The sequence below is a fragment of the Protomyctophum bolini genome, assembly GCF_963924005.1.
Source record: "Protomyctophum bolini genome assembly, chromosome: 8".
Classification (NCBI taxonomy): Eukaryota; Metazoa; Chordata; class Actinopteri; order Myctophiformes; family Myctophidae; genus Protomyctophum; species Protomyctophum bolini.
This window is the reverse complement of record NC_137869.1, coordinates 4546094-4568514: the sequence shown is the minus strand read 5'-3', so window position 1 is coordinate 4568514 and position 22421 is coordinate 4546094. Positions and strand designations below refer to the sequence as shown.

The following is a 22421-nucleotide window of genomic DNA, read 5'->3' as shown; positions in this document are numbered from 1 at the left end:
GTCTGTTTCTAGCAAAAATGTAACTAATTCAGTAGCAGTAACATTAGCGTTCTCTCAGTCAGTTGATTCTTCATATCCATATGAGTGAAACGGCCGGGGTGACATGTTTATTTTTCAAACACAGTTCTTATATGAAGCTATCTAAAATCCCCCTATAGGGATTATAATGCAAATAAAAAGTACATGAACCTGTGGATTGACGTCAGACTTCAGTGCTCTATAGTCATAGCCTGGAACTCACCTATGCTTTTTATGGCATAGGCAACTATGCGCAGCTGCGCGACATGAGACTAATTACTGAGAGCCACAGAGGAATACCGGATATCTCACCCCGAAAGTGAAGACATCTCACCCCGGAAAGTGAAGACATCTCACCCCGGAAAGTGAAGACATCTCACCCCGAAAGTCCAGACATCTCACCCCGGGGTGAGTTGTCTGCACTTTTTGGTGAGTTGTCTGCACTTTTTGGTGAGTTGTCCGGTGTGTGTGTGTGTGTGTGTGTGTGTGTGTGTGTGTGTGTGTGTGTGTGTGTGTGTGTGTGTGTGTGTGTGTGTGTGTGTGTGTGTGTGTGTGTGTGTGTGTGTGTGTGTGTGTGTGTGTGTGTGTGTGTGTGTGTGTGTGTGTGTGTGTGTGTGTGTGTGTGTGTGTGTGTGTGTGTGTGTGTGTGTGTGTGTGTGTGTGTGTGTGTGTGTGTGTGTGTGTGTGTGTGTGTGTGTGTGTGTGTGTGTGTGTGTGTGTGTGTGCATCAGGTGGCGTGCACGCTGGTAGCCGCTCTGCTCCATCTGTTCTTCATGGCGGCGTTCAGCTGGATGCTGGTGGAGGGTCTGCTGCTCTGGAGCAAGGTGGTCACCGTCAACCTCAGCGAGGACCGCCACATGAAGTACTACTACCTGATAGGCTGGGGTAAGCACCGCCCACATGAAGTATACTACTACCTGATAGGCTGGGGTAAGGACCGCCACATGAAGTGTGTATGTGCGTGTGTGTGTGTGTGTGCGTGTGCGCGTGTACCTGCAGAATATATCTCAGCTTTGAATACACTGATAGGGTGGCACCGGTTGTTGACTTTGTGATGCCCTCATTCTCCATGGCGGCACTTGCTGTTGATGGGCTGTGATATCCTGCTGTTGCCGCAAAGCTGCAACTTCTGGCTTGACCTTCAGTCTCTCTTCTTGAGTCTTTGTCAGAGCTTCTGCCTGTAGTGACACTGTGTTATCATTCATTGTTATTACCGTTTCTGCAGCTTGTGTGTGTGTGTGTGTGTGTGTGTGTGTGTGTGTGTGTGTGTGTGTGTGTGTGTGTGTGTGTGTGTCAATTTAACAAAGGTGCAGACGATCAGAAATCAGCAGAGAGTGATCAATGTTTGCGCCATAAAAACGTCTGGGTTTCCGAGCCTAGTATAGTCATATAGCCTCGATACCCAGGCTTTAATTTCAGTATAGTCATGATCAGGACCCCCAAACCCGAATCAGAATTACCCAAAATAATTCCATTCAATAAAAGCCTTGATATGGTACATGAATCCGACAAGTTTCTTCAAGTAATTCTGGGAATAGTTTGTTTGGTAGGCTATATTTTATTCCAACTCGTAGTGACTGGCGAGACTAAAAACAAACAGGGGGGACCATAACTCGATGGGAGTTTTTATTTGCATTTAATTTTTATCATCCGTTGTAAACCACACCTAGACCGGATTTGAAGGTGGGAAGTGAGGGGGCATCTGGGTTGTGTTTGGGGAGAGCGTTCCAGAGGGTAGGGGCGGCCACGGAGAATAATAGGTACATATCTATTTGGGGATCCTTAAAAATGTGTAGCTTCGCGGAAGTTCGCGTCGTCTTTCGAGCTTGTGGATCTGCTATACTTTTGATGCTTTTGACACATTTGTGTGACTGTGTACTGTTACTGTACTGTGATCAAGTAGGGCGTTAACAGAAACAGTTAGAATATGGAGGTTTTGATCTGCCAACAGCAACCATATACCACCCACAATGCATTCTGCCTGTTTTGTAGCTGCTGCTTGACAGAGCTTTTTTATGATATATCTAACGGCTTCAACAAGTGTAATTACTCACACCATTCTCCCTTTGAAGAGCGTAATAAGGCAGTGATGATGTTTGTTTCTTAATTTAATACAGTAGTAATTTCACACCATGCCAGACGCCTTACTGCCAGGGGAATTAACGCTTGTGTTGGAATGCTTTGATATTGATTGAAAAGATGACATATTTTATAGTTGGTTAATAATAGACCTTCAGCCTATTATTGACCTTCAGCCTATTATTAACTATTTTATTAATATAACTTTCTCGACCAAATTATATTGGAATTCGATTTTCTGTAGATTTATAAATGCCCATAAAGCAAATCAAATGTTGTGTAAACCTTCAAAGCGATGTCTGTCAGTCAGCAGATCGTGCATGGGTGTCCAGATGTGACACTGTGTTGAGGAGAGGCATATTGTGTTTTAACTTTTTAAGTGTGCCTGTCAGCGGGTCCTGTTGTGAAACCAGTTTAGAACAAGTTCTATGTTATATCCCAGTGGTTTTAAAGAGCCCCAGGGGCAGGAGCATCATCTGGGGCACCAGGGGATGGCAATTGCCACCCCCTTAGTGTTCACATTTAAGCTAGGGGGGGGCATTTTATGCATATTGTCCCCAAAACTCTGAATAGTTTTTTGCAGATCAATCAGATTAAACTAACCATGCTTCCTTTATTTTATGCATGTCCAAGCTGCTTCTTTTCACCGGGGGGGGAGTTCCTTTCCCCTCCATCAGGCGCCCCGGCTGGCCAGGGGGAGGTAGTTTAGAGACCAGGATTACTGCATGTTTTTTGTGAGGGTACCTATACCTACCCTATAGGGGACACGGGGAGAACATGCAAACTCCACACAGAAAGGCCCTTTCGCCAACCCCGCCTCGGGTATGGGCACACCCAATTCAATTCAATTCAATTCAAAGGGCTTTATTGGCATGAGAAAACATACGTTTACATTGCCAAAGCAGAAAGAACAAAACAACAATACAGCAATACAATCAAAACAAAAATTATGTACTTTGAAGGTCATAATCTTCAATAGATCAACTTCTGTGTACCAAGATAACTCGATGCAGGTATAGTGCAGGAATATACACAATGATTAGTCTTTAGGGTGGTTGTGTTCCATTTGATATCCTTCTCCTATCACAGCAACTCACAAATCTTGCTGCTGTGTTTGCACATTGTTGTACTTCGCCCAGCAGATATGGGAGTTTTTTGTCATTGGTCATGTTTTCAAAATCTCCCCAGGGAACACACCCCCAGCGTCCCCAGTGGGAATGGAACCCAGGACCTTCTAGCTGTAAGGCGTTAGCACTACCGACTGTGCCACCGTGCCCCGGGCCCGGACTAAACCATTCATTTATTAACCACTTTTAACTAAACATTTTCTCTTTTCACCACTAAACAAATAGTGAAAATTCTTGATCTACAAGCTCTCAACGTCATTGAGAGCTTGTAGATCTCTAGTTGGACAACTGCACCTCTTCAGACTCCACCTGTACGCCTGTAGCACTTGACCTAGTCTTAACGGCCATGCAAAGGTTAAAATGTAACTTAGATGGCTTGTTATTTTAGACACATACTAGGTTCATTGTTTACCTGGTTTTCCTACTGGAAATGGAAACATGAAGTTGAGTTTGCTTTTCTATAATTCACCTCAGTGATTTTCGTTTTAATTTCAAGGACCCCCAGTTTGATGTGATTTATTTTATTGTTTATCTCTGGGACCCCAAACTACACCCTAACATCCTCAGTGTTGTGCAAATATGGAAGTGTAACTGCTCAAGCGGGCCCGGTCCGTGGACCACACCCTGAGAACCTCCTGATTTACCTGACAACTGTGAACTGTCCTGAGAAGCCCTCCCATCTGGTACTCCATGCAGGCTCAAACAAGTGCTATATTTGGACTTCCCCAGTAAAGCCACTCATGTGGTTGGTGTGTGAGGTTAATGGAAGGCAGACGGCCCACATGGAAAATGTGGACATAATGTGCATGGGGGCCCCCAGACATGCCCTCATCATCACGTCTGTGGAGTCCGTCAGGCGCCCTCATGCGCCGTCTACTTAACCCATTCTGACCTGAGATCAGATTCATACGAGGTTTCCACTGGACAACACACTGGTCTGATTAACCCATTCTGACCTGAGATCAGATTTTAAAAAATGTCAGTCGTTCTTCGATTTTTCAAAAAATAGCAGACCTACAAGCTCGTAGCGCGCCACTCGGTGGCGCGCTATGAGCTTGTAGATCTGCTATTTTTCAATAGCTAAAGCATAACATGATGCCGACACCAAAATGGGTGCCCGTTCAGAATGGGTTAACTTATATGCTAAAGCCTGCCCTGATTTATATACTTCAACACATTGGTAGCGTTTGTGCTGTCGCCAAGCGACACCGTCATGCTACGAAATATAAATTAGGCTTAAAGCTACAATTTGTACGTTCTATGGCCATTTCCCTCTCCTGACAGATAGAGGTCATTGCAAGGTGAGTGAATGCCCTCACTGAGCGGATGCTTGATCGCGTCGCATGGCATCAAGTGCAACGTCCCAGTTCCCTTCGTGGATCACTAACCATCACAGTGATTGGGTGCAGGGTTCTCCCTTGGGAATGACCACGTCCAATCTAGTGTGCTGGCTGGCATCTGCGTCAAACAACTTTATTGACGCCAGGGTCTGCATTTCTCAGTGGGAGAGTAGAGAGCATCTCCAATCATTGCAGTTGTATAGTTGTATTGCATTGTAATAGGACTTAACATACTCATTTTATATAGTTAAAAAAATAATGTTTTGTTCATAAATGAATAAATTGATTTCAGTGAAAGAAAGAACATGCAGTATATGGAAGTCTCTCCGACCTATCCGTATTCTGCTGTGTTTTCACGTCACCCTCTGGTATTTATTACGTCAGCTCTGTGTGGAAACCCCAACGGAGTTGATACCAAAAATGCCTGATGTCAGCACGCTGCGGATGATGATTGACAGTCTTTAATGATGGGTGGATTCCACTGGACATCCGTTTGCTGTCAAAACAGCTCACAACAAACCTTGCTGCTGTGTTTGCACATTGCTATACTTCACCCATGGGAGTTTTGTTGTTATACAAGTTAATGTTTTCAACATCTTTACGGGTGTTTGTAAACCTGTGGGAGTGTCTCTGATGTCTTGGTATACAGACTTGGAAAGTGCAGCTCGGTTGGTTTTTCACACCTCAACTTGTGTGTCTTCTCTTGGGAGCCAGGTCTGCCCGTGGCGGGCTCTCTCAATGGGCTGCCACAGGCAGTTTCTCTCACTAAACATGCCTACTGTATGTACAGTATACAGAAGTATATTGTTCTATTTGTTTCATTTTTAAGTATATCTGTTTTTCTAGATACGGTAGATACATCATGGACTGTTCACTCTGTTGCCCTCTAGCAAAAGGTACTACAGCATTGGGAGCAGAGTTTCTTTCTCCAAGGCATCAAACTTGGGGGGGGGGAAAGGTGAAATAGTCCCCCACAAGTGCAATATCCGTTCTCCTATATGCAGCTAAGGACTCCTGTTGTGCAATATATCTGACTCTTTATGAACTGACTGTGATTTTATTTACTTTTGTGTAGTATTGTTTTAGCATTAATAGTTTGTAAGCCGGTTCAGTAAGTTAAGTTAAATTATGCATTGTAAATGTTGAATGACAAAGGAATCTATCTATCTAGCAGAGAGGGGGGATAACATGTTCTACATAAGCCTGCATGGAATCCTGAGAATCTTAATTAGGTCTGTTACTAATTGGCTGAGGTTCCCAGCCATACTTTCTTCTCTTTTTGTTAATCTCTGGTCTAATATTTTGGCAGCTCATTGGCCTTGTGGTTATAGTGTCCGCCCTGAGTCTGGTAGCTAGGTCAAGGTTCAATCCCCGTCCCAGCTTAGTCCTTTGGCAGCAGAGAGCTAGAAGGCTTTTCCTCCTCTGCTCGACCCCCTCTTTCTGTTTCTGAAAGAGGATGACACTTCCGCCGGCACCTTGAGTTGTAAACGTAACCACGATCGGCATGGATAGATCACATTGAAAGTTAAACAGGACAACATGACATTCGTCTTACGAAGCACAGCTTTGCAAACTCGTCGCCGGTGATTATCAGACCTGGACTGGCCACTTGACGTAATTAATGTCCAGTGGGCCGCCCAATGAATGGGCCGCCCAATGAATGGGCCGGCCCCCTTGCTTTAATATTGTTTTGGGCCAAATGTCAGAGATAACTTTTTGACCCAGTCCAGCCCTGGTGATTATGAGGACCGAACGGAATCCAATAGTAACTCTGAGGACCCCCTAATTCTGGATTAGAAGCATGGTAATATATTATATATTTTTAGATTCAATTTATTGTCACTGCACATAGTATACAAATACTTGACAATGAAATGAATAGTGGCGTCTAGCCAGAGTGCAATACAGTAATGCAGTAATGGGAATAAATACACTTGTTTGTTGAATGTACAGTATGTACAGTAGTATATAATAAATAGAAAAATAAGCAATGAAGTAAAAATATAAATAAGGAGTATGCATACTGTATATATACACACACCCACACAAGCCATAAGACATGACATGCTAGTGTATGTACAGTATGGTGTGAGCCTGAGAGTTCAGATGGGAAGGAGGAATTTATGTCCAAAAATCCATAAATCCCACACACTAGTAAGACAGCCGGCGCCCGGCGGTTATACACACGCTGCACAAGGTGCCCTTTTTTCACTTGAGCACCAGCCTCTCAAAATGTCTGTGCACGCTTGTCCCCACTCCCTCTACTGAAAGGGAGAGAGAATGCTGACAGTAGGGAGACAGTCAGCAACACGGGGAGAGAATGCTGACAGTCAGAGTAGGGAGACAGCAGCACAGGCAGAATTCAGTCTTGGGATCCATGCAGCAGAGACTTCTAGGCACGTGAGGTCCCAGACGCAAGGGTCCCAAACCACCAGAACATGGGTCGACACGCTCACTGCTTGTTCATAACATTTGACACATGTGGAACTCATATAGAAACCCTGCCCTCTACTCCCACACTGTAGATCCACAGCAAGTGTTTGCTGCACTGTGGCTAACCTCGTTGGAAGAAATACTGTAAACTCTTCCCTTCTCAGCCACTAGAAGGTGCAAGGAATGCTTCAAGCTGCCAGCTATAGCAGGGATAGAAACCGTATAGGCCTATCTCTCCATATATCAACTTTTTTGTTTTGTTTGTGTCCCGAAAATTGCCGTTCTACAAGTTAATTAATTTAAAAGCTTGCATGATATTTGATGTGAGCTTGCTATTTTGGCAAATGTTTTGAAGCCATTTGAGATTTAAAGTTAATTGTTTAATTGTGTTTGTGTGGGTTTTATAAATATTGATTGAACCAATGAAAAGTATTGATTTGTGACTACATAATGCCGTAGTGACAGTTTTGGACCCAGTAGATAATTTCATCCAATAAATTAGTCCTCGATCATGCCATGGCTAGACAGAAAACCTGGCTCCTGCAGATCAAGAGCCACTTACTTCAGAGACACATGGGTTTGCATTGAATCTTTGTGTTTCAAGTTTACAACATTTTGAAAATAATAGACTGTGTCTGCAATTTCAGCTCTAATGGGGGGTTAAATGGAGAGCTGGGCACTTATACAATGGTCCACCGATGTTATCTCTGTAAAAAAAAAAAAGCATGCTAATATATTATTTATAATAAGAGCATTGACTTTAATGTCAGTTAATGGTGAGGCATATAGTATAATAAACTATCATTCCAGATGTCCTCAGGCGACACACTTCTATTTGATTCTGTTTTATCCGTCTGACCAAAGGTTTTCATATTATTTTTTTTACTTTGCAGATGCAGTGAGTAGTCTAACATAATATCACTGGTGTCGGGCAGAAACCTCTTATCTCTTTTTTGTGTTTTGTGTAAGTTAACGCCCTACTTGATCATACTACAGTGTCACACAAAGGCATCACAAGTAGATCTGCATGCTCCAAACATGGCAAAGTGCCAAGTTGTTAGCCTGTATCTGCTACCTTTTTCTACATTTATTTTGAATGCTGAATAGTGACAGTCTTGCACATGTGAGGTTTCCACCCGACAGAGACGATATCCAATCTGCTTTAATACAATGCTCCCATTTCAACCATTCATCTCCAAGGCTTTATTACATTTCAAGCTTTAAGGAGCAGCTTATTGGTTGGTGTTGACAGGCCCGAGCCTGCGGTTCCTAAGAGAATACCGTTGCGATCTCGGTTCCATTTCGCACTAATGATCCTGACTGCATGCCGCCATTGACAATGAAGGCAAAAAAATACGCCTCCGTTTTGTGATGTGTAATAATTGAAGTCATTATACTCGACTTGTCGGCCTCCTGCGCCTTCCGTTCATATTTGATGCGAGGTCCCATTTGTACACTCCTTTTGTTCCATCAAGGCTCCTGATGCCGTCTCTGTCTCCGTCTGTTAGCGTTCACTGGCTCTCTAAGTAACAAAGGAGAGCTGTTTCTTTCTTGCTTATACTGTTGTCATTGTGCGTTTAGTTCAGTAGCAGAAGGTGAAGGTTTGTGCAGTGGTGAGATACTGAATGCAAATCTTACAAAAGTACTCAACCCCTGCACTGTACTTTCCTGTGCTTTTCCCCCCCCTGCAAACTGTATCCCACTACCACAATCAGAATAGGTTAGACGTGGTGTCTGGTTGATACTATAGGGCAGAGCTTAATTACCAACACTCCACTTGCCTCCACACTTCCGCAGACTATTCATACTCTGCCAAGGTTCTAGGGCAGGCATATTATCCCGCCCTCAATGTCTTCACATATTGTACAGTTAATATAAAATGCACTATATTTTCAGGCACATTTCAGCCACCTCTTTTGTCCATTAGGACTACACTACACCACGTCATGAAAACAGTGACGTCCACCTATATGGTAACATCATTCTACAGGCCATTGGTTTCTGCGTTACACTTTGTTGTGTTCCTTTTTTTTCTCCCGTGGCACTAGAGCGAGACTATAGTTCAACACACAGGAGCTTTATAGATCGGCTATTTTCACTTGAAAGATGGCTTAGGTGGTTAGCAGTGTTGTTTTTGTCGACTATAACTAGGACGAAAAATGTTCGGCGACTACCTTTTTCCACTGGCAAAACCTAAATGGACTAAGCTATGAGGACTAAAACTAAGACTAAATGTATTGACAATTTCGTCAACAGATAAAAACTAGACTAAAATGTTAGGAAGGGACTAGTGGACAAGAGATCAAGTAAGTCATTTTACACTTGGTTGCATGATGAAAATAGCAGATCTACAAGCTCACAACGCGTCGCATCTGCGACGCATTGTGAGCTTGTAGATTTGCTCTTTTCAGAAAGCGTAAAATCAGCCATTACAACGGCATCAAGGCCCGCCAAAATTCATTTTAGTCGACTAAATCAACCGTAGATTTAGTGGACTAAAATCTCATGACATTTAGTCGACTAAAACTAGACTAACACTAAAACATTCCAGGTGACTAAAATGTGACTAAATGAAAACTATTCAAGAGACTACGACTAAAATCAAACAAAAACAACACTGGTGGTTAGTTCATAGAAATGTAGTGGAGTCAAAAGGGCAACATGTATTTGCGAAATGTGTAGTGAAGTCAAAGTAAATTATCCAAAATAGTTTGAGCATTTCAATGATCGATCAATCGATCGACTGTGTGATTGTCGGCTTAGATCGATGGAACCCATTACATGTGCAGAAGTGCACTTTAAGTTCCTATTCATCAGTACCACAATGAAATGTGGTTTCATCATTACATTCTTAGGCTAGCGCTTTGACAATTTGCAATAACCTTGTCCTCAAATTGATATATACTGATGTTGCTTTCGGGCAGAAACCACTTATCATCTCCTATCTTCTTTTTTTTTTCTCGTAAATTTACGCACTACTTGACTATACTAATACAGTACATGGTTCAGCTAAATGCAGTCAGCTTGGTCTGGAGAAGGAGAGGCTTTTTTTTAGGGTTTATTCAAGAGTGGAGACACAGACAAGACAAAGAGGGCTGAGTACATGTTTTGAAAAGAAAGAATGAGGCCAAACTATGGCACAGTAAGACGTTGAAACAACAATTCTCAGCAAATGAATCAGTGGAAGGAAGAAATAAGGGTTTCTGGTAGATTACCAACTACAACATCAGAACCAACGGCACATGAATGAACACACTCTAATGACATAAAGAGACGATCTGGGCACTTAAAGTTAAAAAGAGCCTTTATTAAATTAAAACGGCGACTGCATTTGCCTTTTTAATTTAATAAAGGCTTTCATCCTCTTTTTAACTTTGAGTGCCCATATCGTCTCTTTTTGAGTGGTGCAACCACTCCTATAGACAGCTGTGTGTGTGTGTGTGTGTGTGTGTGTGTGTGTGTGTGTGTGTGTGTGTGTGTGTCTGTGTGCCTGTGTGCCTGTGTGCCTGAGTCTGTCCCTGTGTCCGAGCACGAACATATCATTGTAGCATTTTGTTCACCAAGTGTCACTGTTGCACAGCCTAACACACAGACACACACAGGCCAGGGAGGAGGCCTGTACAGTACAGTACTGTACGGTACAGTACAGTACCACTCACTTCAGAGTTCAGACGGGTCTGATTTTTTAATTTATGCCTTGATCCCGTTTGATCTGTATGAGCACCTTTTTATCATCATCAGTTTTTCTTTTTAAGCTGAGAGAGCTGGTCCACTTGCACACTGTGGGTGATCGCAATTGGTAAATAGCCTACTGTATTTGTGCCGTGCCTAGGATGTTAATTCCTTCTAGAAAACAGCTGTAGCCCCATCACCGTAAGCGAAAATAGCCGATCTACAAGCTTGTCGTGAAAAGTCCAGCAATTGAAATAGATCCCGTGGTGAATGAGCTCAGACAACAAGTACATTTCACAGTGTCCTTTTTGTTCAGTGTAGTTTAGTTTAATTGTTATCATATAGGCGTGGTGTCGCATTGCTCATGAACTAACATCATTCTCTTCAACATGGGATATATATCCAGACTCACGACACTGCCTTCCAAAGGGGGGGGGGGGGGGGAAGCCAGTATAACCCTTAAACAATTCTGGTGTATTTTGATTGGCTGAACTCGTAAATTCCCCCCACTTATAGCCACTTGAAATAGACCCTTTTCAGGTGGTGGCCTGGCAGAGAGCACCGCTCACACACGAGTCACTGGAAAGCAGACGCTTTGTGGTTTCAGTCAGACGGAGGTCAGAATATGCAGTAGTGGAAAGTAACTAGTAGTAAGTACTGTACTTAAAGGTAGGGTTAGGGATTTTATTTGGTTAACCCATTTTGACCTGAGATCAGATTCTAAAAATGTCTTCTAAATCCTGACAGTTTTCTGAAAAAGCCATGTTTCTAAATGTCAGTCGTTCTTCGATTTTTCAAAAATAGCAGACCTACAAGCTCGTAGCGCGCCACTCGGTGGCGCCCTATGAGCTTGTAGATCTGCTATTTTTCAATAGCTATAAAGCATAACATGATGCTAACACCAAAAGGGCCGCCCAAAATGGGTTAAAATAAGTGTTAAATAGCTCTATATTCTGCTAGTGTTTGTGAAAATGACTTATCTGTTTATTAAAGAGATGGAGAGTGAACAAACACTCTAGCAATGATTACAACCAGACTACAGAGCTTTTACCTTTTAACAAAAAAAACCTAGTTATAGTTTTTAAACCAGAAAGTATTTCCATTTGAGTAACACTCCATTTCTGATAGTTGTGCTATCAGAGGAAAATATTGTAATTTTTACTCAACTGGGCTATTCGAGAACTTTGGTTACGATTTAGATTATTAATACAAAACATACATTTTAACCCATTCTGAACGGGAACCCATTTTGGTGTTAGCACTATGTTATGCTTTAGCTATTGAAAAATAGCAGATCTACAAGCTCATAGCGCGCCACCGAGTGGCGCGCTACGAGCTTGTAGGTCTGCTATTTTTGAAAAAATCGAAGAACGACTGACATTTTTAGAATCTGATCTCGAGTCAGAATGGGTTAATCAGACCAGTGTGTGTCCAGTGGAAACCTCGTATGAATCTGATCTCAGGTCAGAATGTGTTAAATATTGTTTTTACGTGAGTACAAAGAACAATCGGAGTACTTCTCCCACCATGTGCTGAATGCAGCATGTGTGCCAGTGACCACACTGGCTGATGACTTTAGGTCAGCGTTAATATGGATAAGGAATAACCTCATACTATGTCAATAAATCACCACATTTTCAGAGATCGTCTTACAATTCATTTGGCCAGACTGTAAAAATAAAAAACTTTATAGGGCTTTTGCTTATTATAATTTTTTTCATCTCAGTTTCTCATTCTCCAGGCGATTGCTTTCTGCAATTTTCATTGTACTTGTAGGAGAGAACATAGGCCTGGTGGGAGATGTGGGTGGCTGAGTAGAGAGCTGATATTTTCATAAGAGTAGCACCCTTGAAGAAGTAGCACCCTAAGAAGCCACAGAATTAGAGAACATAAAGAAATATAGAAAAAAGTATGAATACCGCATTGCAGTCGTATAATATATGCCTCCAGTTTTAACGTCCATGTCTGTCCACTCCAGACTCATAATCGTCACTGTCTGGAAGAAAGCTCTTATCTCCATATTCCAACTTCAGAATAGGCAATGCAATGTGTTGTGAGCTCAGTGAAGTTGACCCTTGACCTTCCAGATCTAAAATGTCATCACTTAATCATCCCTCCCCCCTATTTGACAGTGTGAAATCTTGTCATATTGTATAGTGTATGAATGATTGGATTATGGCCAGAATGTTTTCCATTGATTGATTGATTGATTGATTTGCGTTCCTTTCAATGGAACGGATGTGAACTTGAACTTTGTCTAGACTTAGTCTAATGAGTCCATCCTTCAGTCCAAGTGGACGTTTGTTTGTGCCGAGCCTGAAGAAAGTCCCTCAAGGTGTTCCTGAGATATATCCTGTTCACTGACAACCCCAAATCAGAATGCCTCCGGCCACAGCTGTCGCCACCGGTGAAGGCACGCACACACACACACACACACACACACACACACACACACACACACACACACACACACACACATACGCATGCAACACATACGCACGCACCCACCCATGCACAACCTACATTTTCTGTACAGCTAAACTCAACTAATTATCCACTAAAAAGCCAGCATCTATATTGCGGGGAGAGCTTTCGCAGGGAAATAGCAGATTGACAGGCTCATGAGTCACTCACGACGCATTGTCGACCTGCTATTTTCCAGCGGAAGCCTTTCCCGTAAGAACAGAAAACAGAAAATACACTAGTATAGAGCCCTGAGGGACTCCAGGTCCACCGTATAATAGGGTTGAAGTGGTGAAGTCATGCACCCGAGTCTTGGTGGCTATACATGCCGTGCGTGCAGTAGTTCATGTTTTATGTTTTGGATCAGAGACCTCATTCTAGCTGCGTCTCCCTCCCTAATAATCATGTCTGAGTAGTACAGTAGACTCACATCTTAGTGAGTCACAGAGGCGAAAGGCCGTGACTCCCACAGACATATAAAATATGTTATTTGTGTCGGTTGCTATACAAGGATATGGAAGGTGAATAATGCATGCAGTGTTGGCTGTAAAGGTTGTGAGATATTGTACAGAATGTGCTTTGTAAAGAAATTGACTTGTTCCAAAGGCAACATTCAGTAGCTAGCAAGAGCAATGGGTAGCTGCCTGTGTCACAGCCTACTGTGTGTGTGTGTGTGTGTGTGTGTGTGTGTGTGTGTGTGTGTGTGTGTGTGTGTGTGTGTGTGTGTGTGTGTGTGTGTGTGTGTGTGTGTGTGTGTGTGTGTGTGTGTGTGTGTGTGTGTGTGTGTGTGTGTGTGTGTGTGTGTGTGTGTGTGTGTAGTATAGAGCGTCGCAGTCCGGCCCCTTTCATGATGATGACAGGCCCAGGAAATGATGCATTTTTCCCATAGACATTTCAAAAAGTATTTATTGCAAGACATTTAAGCCTCGACAAAGCCAACTATTGTTGTGACTAATCATGACAATAAACACGATGTTTTTGGGCAGATCTAATAATTAGAAAGAAGAAAAACAAAAAGTTAGTACCCTGCCCTTTTCTTTTTCTTCTTTCTAATTATTTGATCGGCCCAAAACGTTGTGTTTATTGTCATGATTTGTCACAACAAGAGTTGTCTTAAAAGGTCTTCAAAAACGTCTTTTTGAAACGTCCATGGGAAAAATGTATGGGGAATTCGTCGTCATGATAGGGGGCGGGACTGTGACGCTCTATTGTTTCTGGGGGGGAAAAAAAGGAATGCATGTGAAAGTCAAATAAAGCTTTAACTTCTGGAGCCCTATGCATGGCTTCATTTAAAATCTGAGTCAATACTGACAGTAATTATCCCTTTGTTGACTAAAGTGTAAAACTAAAATGTAATAGAGATGCAGAGGAGAAGCAAGACGCTCTTGTGATACTGCAGCCAGAGACATGTGCTGCTGTGCCAGTGTACTGTACATTACAACGTACTATAGGTTGTTGTTGTTGTTAAAGTTGGACTCTGGAACCTGCTGACTTGGGTTTACCGTCAACTGATAAGACAAACACACAATTTTTTATATTCAAATCTATTGCCTAACCACTGGCAATATGAGAATACAGACATAATTGGTCCACAAATGACATCATTCCTCTTAGTCAAAGGGCACGTTAATAGGTCCTATTCTGAGCATGTCATAACAAATATAATGGCATAATAGCAGATCTAAATGTTCTAAATGCGTTGCAGCGTGGCGCATTATGAGATTGTAGATTGGTTATTTTCAGAAAATAGATTTGGTATGCAGGCAAAAAAGGAATATAAATAAAAATAAGAGCCTTGGAGGACAGCAGTCAACATATAGGAATGAAATGTATTGTATTGTATAGAGCAGCGGTTCCTTTTTGGCCATGCACCCCCTACATGGAAATATAAATGGCACAAGCTATATATTATTTCCTATATAACACATATATGCACACATACAGTATGGACCTGAATATGGCATATAATATATATGCAGCATAGGCTATATTCTACATATACTTGCCATATATTGGCATAATAATATTATGTTAATTTATAATAAAACCACACGACCATTAGCCTTTTCATGTCGCGTAACCCCTAGAAGGCGCTTGCGCAACACAAGGGGTGCACGCACCACAGTTTGGGAACCACTGGATAGAGGGTAAGCACATGCGCATAAAGGCAAATCGAGTGGTGAAGTGAGTGACAAAGTGAATTTAATGTTGTTTAAAGTCATTTAATGCGATCAAAATAGGACTTTTCTGTTTGGATGTATGTACTGTCAAGGCCAGAAAATAGTTTTTTGCCACTCAGTAGGGCAAGCATTTCAATAATAACTTCCAGGTATGATGATGATGTCACGCGCATACCCTCGTCTATACTGTAATAACTGGAATGTCCACTATATAGGAATACATGTCGATACTTAGCTTTGCTGTCCCTACAAGGCCAAAGTGCAGTAATGAATAGCTTTTTAATCAATTGCATTTTTATAGTGCTTTTCCAAGTGCTCAAAGCGCTTTACAATGGTACATTCATTCATACATTGGAATGCGAAGCGGTGAACAGTCGAGGCCAGCTTCCTCACTTCCCACATTCACACACCAGTGGTGACAAGCCAGTGAAGCCACCATGCAAGGCACTGACCGACTCATTGGACGCAATAGTAGGGTTCAGTGACTTCGCACGAGAACACTTGGACATGTAGACGGGAGGAGCCGGCATTCGAACCACTGACAACCGGATCGGGAACAGATCGGCATTCCGAAGCCCCGCCACTTCGAAACACCCCCAAGTGGGTCATGGTCAACCTGCTCTCCCTCCTGGGCCACAGCCGCCCAGAGTAAATAAGACAATAGTTTTTTAACCGACTTCAAAGTGTGTCAATATTGGCCCACCAAAAGGGTTATCGGTATATAAATGACATTGTATTATAAGATATCTGTTCTTGAGGCAACTGTTTTCCCTCAATATAAATACTGACAAATACTTCAGTGTGTCTAAAAACGTACTTACTGCCCTTTGGGCTTTAAGGGCTTAGGGTATGTTAATAGGTCCTATTCTAGGCATGTCATAACTAAGCGAACAATCAGCAAAAATAGGCAAATATCTTCCAAAAATAACAGATCTACAATCTCACAATGCCTCGCAGTGTACTGTACGTGCCACATTGTGAGATGGTAGATTGGCTATTTTCAGCAAAGCTAAACAAAGGAGGGGGCCCAGTATCAACAATGTACATAGGATGTACGTGGTTCAATGCAGTTACAGTATACAGTGCTATATGCACCAGGGGTGCCCACGCTTTTTTTAACTTGAGAGCTACTTTCAATCTGACCAGCTCAACAATATCTACCCACCAAAATAGTTAAAAAATGTACCTGAGTGGGCTTTAAAATAGCGGCACTGGCGAAACGGGAAATAGAGGTGGGAAATTGGTTGGGTTTTTCTTTTAAATAACCTTAATGCTTCTGATGTTTGTGACTTTGTGTGCAATTATTGCATTGTGGGTTTGAGCTGACAGGCCCTTTTTGATGTCAATCAATCAAGTCACCTTATTCAAGTGGCAGATGCCAAAAAAATATTTTGTATTATTATATATTTTTAGGGGAATGTCATACCTGAACAGCCTTTGTGATCTAGATCACAATCTTTTGGGCACCCCTCATGCTGTATGGCCTGTACGTCCCCTGTGACGGCCGCCTCTGGCTCAGACCGTGAGTACATTATTTTCCTGGTGAGACATCAGTGATATCAATCCACAGACAGTCAATGTCAAGCATTGTAGGTGTCATAGTAGCAACCAGGACTTAGACCCTGGCCAGGCTGTAAAGTGTAAACCATTTCACACCAGTGCCATGCAAAAATGCAGCATGGCTTTGAATACTACGTTTCCTCATCAAATGCGACAAGGAAGTACTGTAGATTGCAACATTTCATTGGTCAAACAAAAGCTTGTTCGATATCCGATATGACCTCCGTCCGATATTGTACCTTTTAATACTCTACTTCAAAAATGGAAACTGTAGTACAATTACCTCCTCTCCTGAGCCACTCTGCTAATAAGGTCACATCTGAAATAAAAAAACTACTGGCAGATTTGAATAAAATATTCCCAATTATAAGTACACTGCCTCAAAGGTCACAATCGTGGTCAAGAATACATTTAAAGTTTCACATATATTAGGGATTCCTGACGGATGTCCTGGATTATTATAATCTTAGTGTTTTGCCAATTATTTGGGAGCCCACTGACATGCAATACCCTTGCGACGCACAGGTTTGGGAATCACTGACTAATTCAGTATTTTAGGTTAAAATGGCATTATCTTGAAAATCACATACAGTGGGTACATTTATTTAAGTATGCATTGCTCATGAATCAAATGTCTTAAAACTCACTGTAGAGTTCTGTGTTACAGTTAGGGCTAATAATACAGTTTATAATATCGTCTCCGTCGGCAGTGGGAACCTCATATGTTCAAAACGGTTACTTGTCAACATTCAAATTCAAAAACGTCCGTAGCCGATCGACAAGCTCAAAACGTGTCGCTCCACGTTTCAAGCTTGTGGTCCTTCATGCTTCAAAAAATAAGAATTAAAAAAATTCCAAAAAGGTAGCACATCCAAAAATTAAACAAGCGGTGGACAAAGTACTCACATTTCCATTTCTTTATTGGCACACACCAAAAAGGAATGCTTACGCGTTTCGGCTATGCAGCCTTCATCAGAGCTTTTCATACTGTTGTGTGACGCTGTGGTCGTGTGGTGTGGTCAAGTAGGGGATTAATTTACCAAAGAACTGAGATATTCAACAATCATAGAAAGCAAAGCAGTGGTATTCAACATTCATATAGAAAGTTATTAGGGGTAATAATAACGCACAGGGTAGATACAGGGGGGAAGTGTTGTAGGATGCTGGACTCGCATGCATCATGAAGGCTGTGTCTGGCCAGCACCTGCAGGGCATGGAGGTCAGTGTGGAGGATGTTTTTGGACAAGCGCCCTGCTTTGGCCCCACAGCAACGGTGCCTGTGAAAATAAACCCCACGTCTGACCTCGGGCTCCGCGTTGGACCTCCCGTGCACCTCCTCGGCGTGACGTCCCTCCTCCAGCGTGGTCACGGCTGGACGGACGTGCAGGAAAAAGAAATGGACCCACCACGTCTGAGTGAGCCAGCGGAAAAAACAAAATAAAAAGCGAGCGAGCGAGTGACGACAAGGCGTTTTGGAGGGATTTTCTATTATTCTCCACTCCCGGCTTTGTTTCCCCGCTGCGTTGTGGAAATCGCTGTTTCATGCATTAGCACACCAAGCTAACATTAATCTTCTCTCTTCGTTTGGTTGGAAGGTTTCGCTCTGATGGCCTCTGTAGATAAAATAACTTTTCTTTAGCAGTCATGGTGGACAAAGTACCTTTATTGCTATTGCAGTATACCACAATAGAGAAATACTCAAGTTGCAAGTAATAGTCCCGTATTTAAAATCGTATTTATTTATTTTCAGAATCATGCAGAATCAGAATTATTGTCACATCACAGTTTTACAAAGTAAAAACGTGGGTGAAAGAGGGAAGAGGGAAGGAGTTCAGACGAGAAAACGAGAAACAAAAAGACATATTTACAATACATATTTACACCTAAGATATAGTATAAAGATGTGTGAACATGGCAGCAAGTATATGGCATCAAAATATAGTAGTGCACCAACGGTAAAAGTACTCGTGCAGAATGTCCCATTTCACACGTTTTCTTTCTAACAATTTGTCAACATTTTTCAAAAATCAAAAATCTACATGCTTAAACCCCAGGGGGAAAATCCGCAACATCGGAGTTGGAACCTTTAAGGGTCTCCATTGACACTGTCAGGCTTCTCTCCCAGGTAAGGATCCAAAATGCAGAACACGGGACACAAGGAATAACTTAAAGTATTTTACTTAGAAATAATAGTACACCATTACAAGGCAAGAATAAACTTATTCACAAGGCAGAGCAAACTGATAATCCAACAAACACATGAGGGCATCAAGGGCTATATATAGACTAGGTTAATTAGGGAGCAGGTGAGGTGAGACACACAGGTGGGTCCAGGAAGTCATCAGGGCAGTGGATGAGTGGGTGTGGCACAGACAGTGGCCAGGGCTGTGACAGACACGCTGAGCGCTGTTCAGAGGTAGACAGCCGCAATGGGGCTCAAGAGGTTTTAAGTACTGTATTTGAGTAAATGTATTTAGTCACTCCCCCCCCCCCCCCCCCCTTTTCTTTCATTATTTTCTGCTCCTTCTTGTTGGGTCATGCCAGGTGAGCCGTTTACAGCTGGAATCCATTACTTTTTGATTGATACTTTTGTGAGGAGCATGGCTCTCCCTGCCTCAATCACTCTTCCATCCTGTCACTCATGTTGTTTTTACCTGCTATAGCTCATAAATCTCTCTCCCTGTCCTATATACATGTGTGTATATAAGCTTTTAGATCTGCTATTTTTGGCTTCAGGGCTAAGGTTATCAATGGCTAAAAACGAAGAAAAAAAAAACGTGTAGTGTGTACTGTGTAGTGCGTTGCTGACTGTACACAGTACTTTTACTCAAGTGCATTTTGATTATGGGACTTCTACTTGTAACAGAGTATTTCTACATTGCAGTATTGATACTTTTACTTCATGTGAGTAGCCTACTTTTTCCATCACGTTACGTTATTCAAACGTACAGTCAACAACAACAACAATACCGTATACCGTAACCACTTAAAACCTATACATGGTTGACCAGAGCTCTGTACCATTTCCTTTTCTATCACCCTACCCTATAGTACTGCTTTGCTGAAAATAGCCGATATACCAGCTCACAATACGTCACCAATGTGACACATTGTGAGCTTGCACATCTGCTATTTTCCTGCGAGAGTCGTCGGTGGGGATTTAAGTGGTTAATGTTTTATACATTGTGTGTGCAACATTTATGTTGTTTGATGCTGGTCTAAAAACAAAACGGAAAAATACATTTGTATTCTCAGTGAGCCCTATACAGTATTGATGCGTATGCAACACGTCCATTTGTAGATTGTATGAACCAGCGTCCGAAATCATTGTCCCCAGGGGGTCCCTCTACTGTACTGTACTGTACTATACTGTACTGTCACGGTACTGTACTGTCACACTCAAAAATCCGATATGCAGTGTGCGTGTGTGCGCACGTGTGTGTGTGTGTTAGGCTGTGCAACAGTGACAGTTGGTGGAGGAAACGTGTGTGTGTGTGCGTACGTGAGTGATTGTGCATCTGTACTGTACTGTATGTATACAGCATAGCATCTGTGCGTGCTTGCGTGTGTGTCCTCCGCTGTCTTCTCCCTGAAACAAAAGATGCAAGTCCAAGGCTAGAGGGTGGAAGTGGTTGAAACACCCCCCACCCCCCCACCCCCTTTCCATTTAGCGTGGGTCATTTATTACTTTTCTGTATTCCTGGGAGGCAGGAAACTTGGCCAGCCATTGTTGTGTGGGGGGGGGGGGGGGAGGAGGTTGTAAGGGGCCACTGCTGCAGCTCTGGGCTTTTTAGAGCGGAGCGAGGCAGAGCAGTGGAAGACGGGGGGAAAAGACAAATGGGGGTGAAATATGAAATGTAGAATGAGAATTATTATTGAATCGGAAAAAAGAATAAAGTACAGCGCCAGTCAGACGACGGACAGAAAGAAGGAGAGGTACTGGTCTGGTTCAGGAGGAAGACGATGCTTATAGCGGCCATGTGCATGATTGTCCTCGTCGGACACAACTGCACAGGTGAGGCCACTTTATTTCTTTCCCAATACGATACCCCCGTATCGGCCGATATACCTATAGTAGCCTACAACGCGTAATGGAAACGTATCCATTAATAATTGTTAGTAAAATAATAATGTAACTTGGTATAAAGAGTAAACAGTAGTGCAACAACAATAACAACAATGTACTTTAAATTGATAAATTGTATGGTATTGGAATGGTATAGTATAGTCTGACACATAATTGGGATTGCATTTTAGGCAGTACTTTTCCGATACCGGTCTGGTATGGGAGCAACTCTATCTCAGAATCCATTAATGGGGTTAGCGAGGGGTTAGAATCAACTTAATTGTTACATCACTGACGGAGCCAGTTCTAGAACCGGTGGAAAAGACGGCACCTCAGAGTTATGATGAGGGTCCTGCTCCTTGTAATGAAACACGCTGGAGAAGCACTGATTTAAATGAACTCTCCTCATGTGGCCGTTGCACCAGAGGGATCGGGAGAAGGTCTGAGAACCAGAAAGCAACATGTTTCATGTGGTCATCCTGTGGTTCACATGAAAGGCTGTGTTTATGAGGTGATGTGGAGTTGTGTACACTACAAACTGCACGCTGAAATTAAGTTATAGCTCCGCAACATGTGCGTCTTCTGACATCACCTAGAAGAACTAACCCAAAGCTATTACAAACAAACACCATATTTTACAGATGCACATGCGTAAACTCAATTCCTCTGTATTGGAGTGTGCATGCATGTGTTTGTGTGTGCATACACACACACACGGTACACTCTGTCCCTCTCTGAGCAATATTCGAAGACAGTGAAGGGCGAACACTCTCTCGCACAGTAAAATATTTAGTGTTAATTTAACTCGGAGTGCTGTTACGGTCCAATACGTGAATTATTAATTGCTGCGCCGCACTGGTCACGAATGATGCAAGTCAGGAACAAAGCAAGTTTATGTCTGTTTGTGTTTATTCAGCAGTTTGAGCATGATCACCGACGTTTTAAAGTTTAATGGACTACCCCCAGAGTTAGTGTGGCAGTGTCCTTGAGCAAGACGCTGAATGCCTAATTGCTCCTGATGAGCATGCAGGTTGGTGCCTTGCATGGTTTCCTCAGTGTATCAGTGTATGACTGTGTGTGTGTGTGTGTGACTGGGTGAATGTAATGCATGTAATGCACAATCTATGTAAAGCGCCTTGGATATAAATGCACCATTTACCATTTACACGTTTCATTAAAATAAACATCAATCAATTATTTTGCTGATTACAATATAAAACCTCAAATCTAAAATGCAATTGCCTAGCTGAAAATCCAATAACCTATATACGGTAACACAAATCTAAAATCCACAATTTTTTAAGAGTCTGCACATGGTTTCGGTGATTTCTTGCATCTCTTAGTTGGGCATGTTGGAATGTCCAGTGCATCTCCATTCCTTGTTTGGCGACCAGAGATTATCAGAGCAACTTAACGCCGGGCACCGTCCGCACTCCCTCGCGGGACGTCTGCAATATGCAGGCAGTGGTGGAAAAACTACAAT

At 42.5% G+C, this 22421-nt stretch overlaps 1 protein-coding gene across 1 annotated transcript in view; it reads left to right on the top strand.

The window, feature by feature from the left end:
• Positions 1 to 20677: 20677 nt before the first annotated feature.
• Positions 20678 to 22421, top strand: part of alpi.1 (alkaline phosphatase, intestinal, tandem duplicate 1) — a 44008-nt gene continuing 42264 nt past the window's right edge. Inside the window, exon 1 of the mRNA XM_080771130.1 lies at positions 20678 to 20887. Within this exon, the coding sequence (XP_080627256.1) occupies positions 20836 to 20887 (52 nt within the window). The 5' untranslated portion in view covers positions 20678 to 20835. The remainder of the gene's footprint in view (positions 20888 to 22421) is intronic.